The sequence below is a fragment of the Impatiens glandulifera genome, chromosome 6, assembly GCF_907164915.1.
Source record: "Impatiens glandulifera chromosome 6, dImpGla2.1, whole genome shotgun sequence".
NCBI classification, from domain to species: Eukaryota; Viridiplantae; Streptophyta; class Magnoliopsida; order Ericales; family Balsaminaceae; genus Impatiens; species Impatiens glandulifera.
In genome coordinates this window covers 55,765,893-55,777,118 of record NC_061867.1, presented here as the reverse complement: position 1 = coordinate 55,777,118, position 11,226 = coordinate 55,765,893, and the positions used below count along the sequence as shown (strand labels likewise).

Genomic DNA, 11,226 nt, shown 5'->3' with positions numbered 1-11,226 from the left:
CTTGCCTTCTTTCCATCATGGCTTCATTTGAAAACATTTATCTATATTTATATTTGAATTCGGATTTAATAATTTAAATAAAGAAAATTTGTAATTACATTCAATTACTCTTGTAATGGTGAAATTTTCATTTGGCTATTGAATGTTTAGGACAGAATTGTGGGAATCAAATTTATCTCAAGGAATAAATCAACAAATATCCTCCAAACATTGGTAAGAAAAAAATGATCAATTAAAAGAAAAGATCAAAAAATTGATTTCATACAATTACAAGGTTATAGTTTTTTTTTTTAATAAAAAAAAATATACAAACTAATATAATACAAAAATATCAGTATTCTCTTCATATCACTTCTTCGTCATAAGATTATTCTTAAGAGAACCCCAACTGAAGATTATTCTTAAGAGAACCCCAACTGAACCGTTTTTAAGATCACTAATCCAAGATCACTAATCCTCTCGACTGAACTCTACTATATAATTTTTTTACGAACACAAACTTTCTATCTATATTTAAACTTTCTAAATTAAAAAAATAACTTTACGGAGGTTATAGTTGATAAAATAATAAAATATATTGTTTGAAAAAAAAGTAAAATTAAAAATTATAAAATTAAATTACACTATAATATTAATTAATTTTTTATTTTTTTATTTATTTTTCACGGCTTATATCATATATGTTAACTAACTAACTCTTCAAGGGGTAAATTGCTAAAATAGTGTCGTTCCAATTTTCTCTGCTTTGAATCGAACCATCACCATTCAGAGGAGAGAGAGAGAGCTTCATGAATTCCTGCGTTCAGCATTGGTTTGTGTGAGTATCTCTATTCCATATTAGTTTGTTTATCCAATTTGTTCGGTTTCCTTCTAATCCTTTGATTGTTGATGATGGACGAAAACTCCAAACGCAGCAGACGAGGAAACTTTGATTAATGCGTTCTATCAAGGCCTACGACATTTCTTCTATGTTATGCTATGCTATGCATGTAGGTAATAATCTCTTTTAATAAACGTTATTAAAAGAATACTTTTACTAACATCTATCTCTGTTTCATTGCAAAGTTGATATGATGTATTGTAGTAGATGATTGATTATCTGATCCAGATTCACTCTCAAACTATACGCTTCTTATTGAATTTCAAAAATCTATAATTATGTTTTAGGATCACTAATCTCGATATTCATCTCACTAACGGTTTGTTCGTTATCCGATTCATTGACTTCTTCTTGTTAGATTCTTATTTATTTTCCTCCATTGAATCTCTTTGACAAAATGTGCAGGAATTGCTGACTTCTTCTTAGATGCTTCGATTATTGGATTCTTATTTATTTTCTCCTCCATTGAATCTCTTTCACATAATGTGCAGGAAATCCTATTGAGTTCTTCTTGTAAGATCCTTCAATTTCGCTTCCTCTTAGCTGTATTATTAGATTCTAATTTCGAATTGCCTGTAGGGAATTTCCCTCCTAATCAATCAAAGAACTTAAGAAATATCACAGCAAGAAACCAATAAAACAACACAAGATTTGATATCGGAGTTCGACCCAAAAAAGATGGTCTACGTCTCCGTCGAGCTCTGTTACGAACTCGATTCCACTATCACAATTAAACGTTTCAGTTACACCTCGTTCTCATATATATCAATCACACCTTTGAAATCTCTTACATTTTTGTGTGAATTACTCATATATATATATATAAACAACTTGTCCTAACTAACTTAACAAACTTAACAAACTAAAGTCTTTGACACTTTAGTTAATTGGGCCTATTTAATTGGGCCTGACCCATCAACTCAATTTCAACAATCTCCACCTTGAGTTGAATGGTCCTTCTCTTGTTCTAGTGAAATCGAATATGTTCATCACTTCATTGCTCGAAGCCTTCATTGCACTAAATATCTTGAACTCTAAGCAAATCCAAACAATGTCTGAATTTACTTAGAGGTAGTACCTTGGTTCCAACATCAGCCGGGTTATCTTCTGTTCCAACCTTGTTGATTGAAACCACCCCTTTTGCTATCTTCTCTCGAATGAAATGGTGCTTGATATCCACGTGTTTTGTTCTGTCATGGAACACGGGATTCTTGCACAAGTGTAGTGCACTTTGGCTATCTGTGAACACCGTCGCAGGTCCTTCGAACACCTTCAGTTCTTGCAGCAGACCCTGAATCCACATTGCTTCCTTTACAGCTTCAGTTGCTGCGATATATTCGGCTTCTGTTGTTGATAAGGCCACTACTGATTGCAACTGACTCTTCCAACTGATACAGTTATCGTTCACCAAAAAATAGAAAGCCGAAGTTGATTTCCTTGAGTCTTTATCTCCTGCATAGTCTGAGTCCACGTAACCAATTACACTAACATCTGCTCCACTTCTTTTCTTGTAACATATCCCCACATTAGTAGTCGAGGCTATGTATCTTAGTAACCACTTCATTGCGAGCCAATGTTCACGGCCTGGACTTGCCATAAACCTGCTCAAGACACTAATCGCATGTGCCAAGTCTGGCCTGGTACAGACCATTGAGTACATCACAGACCCAACTGCACTTGAATACGGAATCTTTTCCATGTAAGTCTGATCTGACCTGGTTTTTGCCGAGTTCACAGACGACATCAGATACTGATTCGTGATCGGCAACTTTGCTGGCTTGGCTCCTCGAATTTCGAACTTGTCAATCACCTTCTCGAGATACCCTTGTTGGCTGAGAGTCATTACACCATTCTTCCTGTCTCTTTTAATCCTTATCCCAAGAATCTTAGCAGCTTTGCCTAAGTCCTTCATATCGAACTCGGAACTTAGAACAATTTTCAACTTCTTCACACTTGAAGCTTCTTTGCTGATTAGTAGCATATCATCTACATATAGCAGAAGATAATCAGCTTCAAGTATATTCTTCCCTCTAAAGTATAAACAAGTATCATAGCTACTCCTCATAAAGCCTTGTTGAGTAATAAACGCATCAAACCGTAAATACCACTGCCTTGGTGATTGTTTGAGTCCATACAACGACTTCCTAAGCAAACACACCATGTTCTTCTCTTGCTGAACTTTGAACCCTTCTGGCTGCTCCATGTAGATGGTTTCCTCTAAATTTCCATGAAGAAACGCAGTCTTAACATCCATCTGTTCTAACTCAAGATCGAACTGAGTTACCAGCGAGAGCATTATCCGAATTGTTTTGTACTTAACAACTGGTGAGAAGATCTCATTATAGTCCACTCCTTCCTTTTGAGAGAACCCTTTAGCAACTAATCTTGCTTTGTACTTGACCCCCTCCTGAATCGAAGTGCCTTCCTTGATCTTATAGATCCACCTGCACTTGATTACAGATTGTTTGACAGGCCTTGGAACAATCTCCCAAGTTGAATTCTTATAAAGTGAATTCATTTCTTCCTTCATAGCTTCCATCCACTTGGATCTATCACTAGAACTCAAAGCCTCTTTGAAATCTTCCGGCTCAGTTTTATCTAACTCAACTGCTGTCATAAACGCATATGCCAACATATCGGTATAAGCTGAGAACCCATACCTCTGGATGGGTTTTGGTTGCCTCCTTTCCCTGTCCCTTGCGAGTTGATAACTAACTTCCGACTGAGCTGTAATTTCCTCGTCTTGTGCCACAACAGGTTCAACATCTGTACCAGTAAATTCCTCCTGATTATCAGCAACCATTTCAGTGTTTTGATCTGAAATCAATGGCTCCACCTGACCATGATCCCCTGCATTAATCTCCACTTGACCAGTCCCCTGCTCGCTTTTACCCAAGTCACCTTGATTAGATTGATTCTGAGAGAGACACACAAACTCCTCTTCATTGAATACTACGTCCCTGCTGTTTATGGTTTTAAAACCACCAGACTGTTTTAACCACAGCCTATAACCTTTCACTCCTTGAGGATACCCAAGAAACACACACTTCACACTTCTTGGCTCTAACTTGCCTTCTTTTTGATGAGCGAAGGCTGTACATCCAAATGGTCTAAGATGAGACAAATCTGGAGGTTTACCTGTCCACATTTCTTCAGGAGTTTTGAACTCAATTGCTGTCGACGGACATCGATTCACCAAATATGCTGCTGTCATTACAGCTTCTCCCCAGAAAGACTTGGACAAACCTGCCCCGAAAAGCATGCATCGAGACTTATCTAACAAAGTCCGATTCATTCGCTCAGCAACGCCGTTTTGCTGGGGTGTGGATCGAACTGTTCTATGTCTTTGAACCCCTAGCTCACGACAATGACTATCAAACACTTCGTTGCAAAACTCTAACCCATTATCTGTTCTTAGGATCTTTAATTTTCTACCTGTCAGATTCTCAACCAAAGTCTGCCATGTTTTGAACTTCTCAAAAGCATCACTTTTGTGTTTCAATAGATAAACCCATACTTTACGAGAATAATCATCTACGATTGACAAGAAATACGAGTTACCTCCATGCGTCGATGTTTTCTCAGGACCCCATAAGTCTGAATGGACATACTCCAACACGCCCTTGGACTTATGAACCCCGGTCTTAAATTTCTGCCGATGCTGCTTGCCTAACACGCAATGCTCGCAAAAGTTTAGACCCTTGACTCTATCTAAGCCTAATATATTCTTGTCGCTGAGAATCTGCAAACCCTTCTCACTGATGTGACCGAGCCTCCGATGCCATATCGTGGCCTTCCTGTCTTCATCTGAAACTATAAGTGCAGACTGTCTCGACACAGTTTCACCAATCAGCTGATACAAACCTTCTTGCTTGATACCTTGCATCATTAACCTGTTTTCCTTCATTATCTTCATCTTCCCCGACACTATCTGATTTGTGTATCCCAAGTCATCAAGAATCCCGAGAGAGATGAGGTTTCGTGACAGCTGAGGCACGAACCTGACTTGTTTCAGAACCCTTACAACACCATCGAACATTTTTATGCTGACATCTCCAATACCTTCTACTTGACATGCATTACTATTTCCCATCAGCACCTTGCAACCACTCAGTTTCTGGAAATTAGAGATCCAATCTTTTCTGTACGTCATGTGAAAAGTACAACCGGAATCAAGAACCCAGTCCCTCCTAGTATCTTCCATTGACGCCATTAAGACCTCTCCACTATCATAGCCATCACCATAATTCGCTGATTCTTTAGTCTCCACTTGCTTTTTCTTGTTATCTTTTAGCCAACTATAGCAGTGGTTTCGAAGATGACCAACCTTTCCACAATGATAGCATTTTCTTGTTTCCGCAGATTCCGATTGTGATGTTTTGCTTTTCTTATCTTTCGATTTGTTATTGGTACGAGGTTGCCCTTTGTAGAAGTTTTTCCCTTTGGCCATGTAATTCTCGCCATTTGAACTCGCTTTCTTTTCTGTCCTTAATTCCAACTCTCTCGACTTCAATGCCGAAATCACCTCTTCAAGAGTGATACTTGTTCGTCCATATTTGATCGCATTACGGACTTCTTTGTAGGATTCGGGAAGAGAGTTGAGGATGATTATTGCCTGGTTTTCATTGCTCATTGCTTCGTTCTCGCCTGAGTTTGCCAACTCGATATTGAGTTTCAAGAACTCATCAAGATTTTGAGTAAGAGTCTTTTCTTGCATCATCTTGTAACTGAACAGCCTTTCCTTCAAGTAAATCTTGTTAATCAAAGATTTGGATTGGAACAGCTCGTCTAGGCGCCTCCACATCGATGCCGGAGTCTTCTCATTGTCTATCAACCGAATTACAGAATCTGAGAGATGAAAAATGATTGTACCAATCGCTGTCTCTGTCATCTCGATCTTTTGATCTTTATTCATCTCCATTGGCCACGAGACTGGTTCTTCTAGAGTTCGCAGAAGATGCTGCTGTGCCAAGAGAGCCCTGATTTTCCGCTGCCAAATGCGAAAATCTCCATTGCCATTGAACTTGTCAATGTCAGTCTTCATGCTTGAGATGGACTGCCACTGGAATTCCCAAGGTGCCGTTTTCTGTGTTGATCTCTTTCTTGTATAATATTGAACCTTGTCCACTTTGTCTCTTTCTGCGCCTGAGCCGGAATCTTCCTTATCCGTATCACTAGCCAGCATTAAAGACCTTTCCAAGATTCTTCAAGATTCTTCAAGATTGATTCTAATCTTGCCCAAACCGAGCTCTGATACCACTGTAGGGAATTTCCCTCCTAATCAATCAAAGAACTTAAGAAATATCACAGCAAGAAACCAATAAAACAACACAAGATTTGATATCGGAGTTCGACCCAAAAAAGATGGTCTACGTCTCCGTCGAGCTCTGTTACGAACTCGATTCCACTATCACAATTAAACGTTTCAGTTACACCTCGTTCTCATATATATCAATCACACCTTTGAAATCTCTTACATTTTTGTGTGAATTACTCATATATATATATAAACAACTTGTCCTAACTAACTTAACAAACTTAACAAACTAAAGTCTTTGACACTTTAGTTAATTGGGCCTATTTAATTGGGCTGACCCATTAATTCAATTTCAACAGCTTTGTAATCTGTTTGAGTTCTTGTTAGATGCTTCAATTTCGCTTAATCATAGCTTGGATTATTATTGGTTTCTTATTTATTTTCTCCTCCATTGAATCTCTTTCACAAAATGTGCAGGAATTACTGAGTTCTTGTTTTAGATGCTTCAATTTCGCTTCGATTATTGGTTTCTTATTTATTTTCTCCTCCATTGAATCTGTTCGACAAAATTTGCAGGAATTGCTTAGGTTCTTCAATTTGCTGTCTCTTAGCTGGATAATTGGATTCTTATTTATTTTCATCCATTGAATCTGTTTACCAAAATTTGCATCAAATTTCTGGTTAATCCATTTGAGTTCTTGTTTTAAATGCTTCAATTTCTCGTCCTCATAGCTGGATTATTGGATTCTTATTTATTTTCTCCTCCACTGAATCTGTTTATCAAAATTTGCAGGAATTGTTAATGTGAAGAATGAAAAATATCAATAGAAACTAATCTTCCTTTTATTGTCATATGTAGCAGCTTACAACTCATACAAATACTGTTAACAACAAGAGTGTGAATCCAAGAGGTAGAAAAAATGCAACATTATCGTGCTTCCTCCGAGAGTTATATGGAGGAACAACCTTCTTGGCTAGATGAGCTCCTCGATGAGCCAGAAATACCAGTACAAAGAAACTGTCATCGTCGATCATCCAGCGATTCATTTGCTTATACAGCTTACAACTATGGTCCTTGTAAAGACTATTCATCCCAGGATATATACAAATCTGGTGTCGGGTCACAAGATTTTGATCAATACAATGCAATGCAAGGTTATCGTCCATGGGATTCACCTGTAAATTCAATAGCACCAAACCCCAGTACTTTTCTGCCAGTAAAAGACATGGTTTCATCTACTGTTTATGAGAAGAAACATGATACAGTTGAAAATGGTCCACTTGTGAAAACTTCATCTGAAACAGATTTGAAACGTACTAAGCAGTATGTGTATATCATTTTGTAAAGATTTGTTGGTTATTTGTGGCTGCGAAATCTGAAATCTGAGATGAATATGCAGGCAGTTTGCTCAACGATCAAGGGTTCGAAAACTTCAGTACATTGCTGAACTGGAGATGAGTGTTCAAGCTTTACAACTTGAAGGGTTTGGAGTTTGTTCTGAACTTGAATTTCTCGGCCAACAGAATCTTATACTTAGCTTGGAGAACAAAGCTTTGATGCAAAGACTAGAAAACATATCCCAGGAACATGTCATTAAATGCTGTAAGTTGTTGATTGCATTCCTAAATCCCTCTATATATATGAACTCTTTATAAGATTCACTCATTTTATATTGTTTTACACAGTGGAGCATGAAGTTTTGGAACGAGAATTAAGAAGACTAAGATGCTTATATCAACAGCAACAACAACAACAATTACATCAATCGCGACGACCATCTCCAAGACATCGACGAACCAGCAGCAACAATGATCTGAACATGAACACAAACACGCAATATAACCAGAAAGATGCCAACTCAATTGGAAACCCAATAATTGGTCCATTTCACATGTGAAAAAGGTAACACATTTACTGTCTTTCTGCATATAATGATCAAATATTTTACAAGTTAAGAAATTAGAAAAACATAATAAGAAGTAACCAAAACGAGATAAGAAGAGTGTTGTTTGATGAAGAGAGAATGAGTTCTGCCTTGTTCGGTAGAGTTGGATAATCATCTGGAGAAGGCATAACACATTCATCACCATTGAATGATATTCTTCTTGGAAAAGCCCAACCTCCACCAAAAGTGAAGTTTCCGTTTTCTTTATTCAATAACATCTCTGTTTGCACATTCCCATTTTCTCCTGATTGTAACAATATGTCATTGTAGAATTCTATCCCATAGAACATACCTGTATCATCTTTATCAACCAAATTTCCCCCCACAAAAATCAGAAATCAAATTAAGAAATTAGTTAACCCATTAATAAACCCTTTAAAGTATAATTATTCAATTTTGAAATCCGCACTTAAACTATTATTTCTGTTTTGATTTGTTGAAGGGTTATTTGAATTTTATACAAATATCTCCTTATCCCATCATCAACCAAATGCCAAATTATCCTAATTTAGCGGATTTCAAAATAAATAAAAAACTTTTTAAGGCTTATTTAAGAAAGAAAACCCATCAAACTTACTGATATTTCCAAACTGATTCAAAGGCTGATAGTTAAAGCTAAAAACTTGAGTAAGTGACCTCAAGTTAGGATGAAGAACCACCAAATTCCATTGACTATAGTTCTTCACATAATTCATATTTGTAACCGTCAATTTCACCCGCCAATATTCCTTATAATTCACCTTAATATGCCAATGAACTCTTATCGGACACATGTGTCTAGTACATTCCACCAATGCCTCGGTTGGAACCTGCATTATCTCCTTTACTTTCTCCCTATTCCTGTGATTAATCAATTAACAAACATCAATCAGGAGTCAATTTTTTCTTTTCTGAAAAGTGTATTGAATATGAATTACTTTACGCAGTTAGGTTCGACTTGGTTTGGGCAACCACAACTACAACTCGGGCATGGAATGATCGTGTCGTTGTAGAAAGCGGATAGTGAAACACAACATTTCGGAGATGGTGAAGAAAGGAATTGCGAATAGGTACATGTAACATTGTATGTTGCTGCGTATTCAAATGATAGAAAAAATAAAAATGAAGTTGATGAATTTTCATGCTAATTCTCATAATATATATAGAGGGTTGAAATATTAAATCTGTTTGATTTATGAAAACATACACTGCAACTGAAAAAAAGCTGTAAATTGTAACTTAGTTTTTTTTAGAAAACTAGTATGATTTCAGTCCAACTTAATACGTTTTTGTGAAAGTTTAACATGTGAAATCGGGAGAAGGGATATCGATTTCCATACCCGCAGCTTGTTTAGTTCGACGACCATTATCATAATAAAATATAGTGGGAGCGACACGAAAAGGATTTCCACAAGAATATCCAGAAAGACCGAGCGAAAAGTTCAAAGGAACGCCAACATGCATTTTATCATTCGACGACGTCGAACCAACAATGCCACCAACTTTCATTAGAAAGGCAGAGCCATATTTACCAGGCCCTTGCATTAAGGAAGAAAGAACTCCGCCCTTACAACAATTGGTAAATTGATTATTGAAAGGTGTCCCCGGTAAAAGATCAATAATAATCGGTTTCTTTAGACAACAATAAGGTACGTTGTTAAACTTAGAACAATCGCCTTGTTCAGTTGTCTCCGCACCCATCATTTTCCATATAATTTCGTTTCCTTGCCAATCCCATCTTAACTTCCAACCCGGTGCCTCGATGTGACGATATAGCTGGTTGTTCAATATCGATACTGATATCTAAAAAAATCAAAATTTACAAAATAAACGCAAATGTTACATTTGTCATATATATATATATATATATATATAAGACCTCATAACGTATCTATTCGGTAATTTCCTCCATAGGACAAAATAACAAACAATGTAAATGGACCTTTCATAGTGTCCTATCAAAGGAAATAACCCCCTTTCATTTAATAATTCTTTTTTTTCAAATAATACAAAATATTATCTATGAAGTTTAAATAAGAGAATTTAGATGATAATTCATACAACTTAACTTGAATTTACTTGTTTTTGATGGGTTATTTTAGATTATGAAAATGAATTATTCTATGTTTAAAAAAAAAAAAAAAAAAAAACTTACGTCTAGTTTGTCGTCTTCATTCTTGTGGAGAATATCCCATTTGATTGTAATGTTTCCATTTGGATCCAATGCGTCATACCCATCTGCAATAAAATAAATGAATTAATTATATATATTAAGAGAAAAAAAGAAGATGATCGGAGAATAGTTCATATACATGCCGGCGCCGGCGAGAGAACGATGATGAAGATGATAATGAGAAATAGTGAAAAAATATGTTTAATGATAATCAAAACCGAACCCATTTCATAAAACTGATTTTTTCCTTTATCAAACAATTCAAAATCCCTTCTTATATAGATAGAGGAAAAGAGAGAGAGAGATAGAAAGATAATTAACAGCTCATATATATAATTAATAAAAAATGCAAAATAAAATTAGCTTAGTTTCCTTAAAAAAACTTTGAATGGTGGTGATTTTGAAATAGTGAGATTCTTTTTTTATTTAGATATAAAATAAATTAAATAATATAATTGTTGAGAGGATAAATGAAATTATGTTTGATTATTGTTAAATTAAAAAAAATATTCATTAGCATAGTTTTTAAATATTTTATGTGCTATAATAAAGTATTTAAAAAAAAAAAATACTTTTTACTTACAAACTTTATTAATAAACATTTATTTCATTTGTATTTATTTTAGGTGTAAATAAATATTTTTTTTATTAGCATATATAGATCAAGTTAGAAGAGTTTTATTTAAAAAATTAAAAAGTGATAGATTTAATTTTTATTAAAAAAATGTTTTAAGTTTTAATTATAGTTATGATTATAGAGATAGGGTTAGATTCTTAAATTAGAAAAAATAAAATAAAAAATAAATAAAATTGACAATTAGTCATCTTAGTATGCCTTTCATACACTGTTATGATCTAATTCATATTTCTCTATAGACTTATAGATAGAGTAAATGCTTGATAGTGACAAATAAAGAAAATAGAGTACATCTATAATAGAGATATATTACTTAAATAAACAAAGATGAATTTTTTACTTTCTATTTTGTAA

General features: G+C 35.2%; 2 protein-coding genes across 2 annotated transcripts; one reads left to right on the top strand and one right to left on the bottom strand.

Annotated features, from left to right (window-relative positions):
- The first annotated feature begins 6,954 nt into the window (after window positions 1-6,954).
- LOC124941788 (uncharacterized protein At4g06598-like) lies at window positions 6,955-9,136 on the top strand. The gene is made up of 4 exons (XM_047482141.1): window positions 6,955-7,461; window positions 7,538-7,740; window positions 7,824-8,040; window positions 9,010-9,136. Exons 1-3 carry the CDS (start codon window positions 7,058-7,060, stop codon window positions 8,033-8,035), a joined length of 819 nt encoding a protein of 272 aa, XP_047338097.1. The 5' UTR covers window positions 6,955-7,057; the 3' UTR covers window positions 8,036-8,040; window positions 9,010-9,136.
- On the bottom strand, window positions 7,927-10,011 carry LOC124943953 (COBRA-like protein 6). Its single transcript, XM_047484408.1, has 5 exons — window positions 9,988-10,011; window positions 9,403-9,865; window positions 9,001-9,154; window positions 8,661-8,923; window positions 7,927-8,384 (listed from the first exon to the last, which is right to left on the bottom strand). The coding sequence occupies exons 1-5, from the start codon at window positions 10,009-10,011 to the stop codon at window positions 8,098-8,100; spliced, it is 1,191 nt and encodes a 396-aa protein (XP_047340364.1). The 3' UTR covers window positions 7,927-8,097.
- Between the last annotated feature and the right edge of the window lie 1,215 nt (window positions 10,012-11,226).

What these genes read in the sequence shown, in the direction of transcription:
- LOC124941788 (XM_047482141.1), top strand. Translation starts at nt 7,058, where the DNA reads ATGCAACATTATCGTGCTTCCTCCGAGAGTTATATGGAGGAACAACCT. An exon ending in GATTTGAAACGTACTAAGCA is followed by an intron (nt 7,462 to 7,537) that starts GTATGTGTATAT and finishes ATGAATATGCAG; the next exon opens with GCAGTTTGCTCAACGATCAA. An exon ending in GGAACATGTCATTAAATGCT is followed by an intron (nt 7,741 to 7,823) that starts GTAAGTTGTTGA and finishes TGTTTTACACAG; the next exon opens with TGGAGCATGAAGTTTTGGAA.
- LOC124943953 (XM_047484408.1), bottom strand. Translation starts at nt 10,011, where the DNA reads ATGAAAGGTCCATTTACATTGTTT. An exon ending in TCGAACTAAACAAGCTGCGG is followed by an intron (nt 9,155 to 9,402) that starts GTATGGAAATCG and finishes TTGAATACGCAG; the next exon opens with CAACATACAATGTTACATGT. An exon ending in GTCGAACCTAACTGCGTAAA is followed by an intron (nt 8,924 to 9,000) that starts GTAATTCATATT and finishes GATTAATCACAG; the next exon opens with GAATAGGGAGAAAGTAAAGG.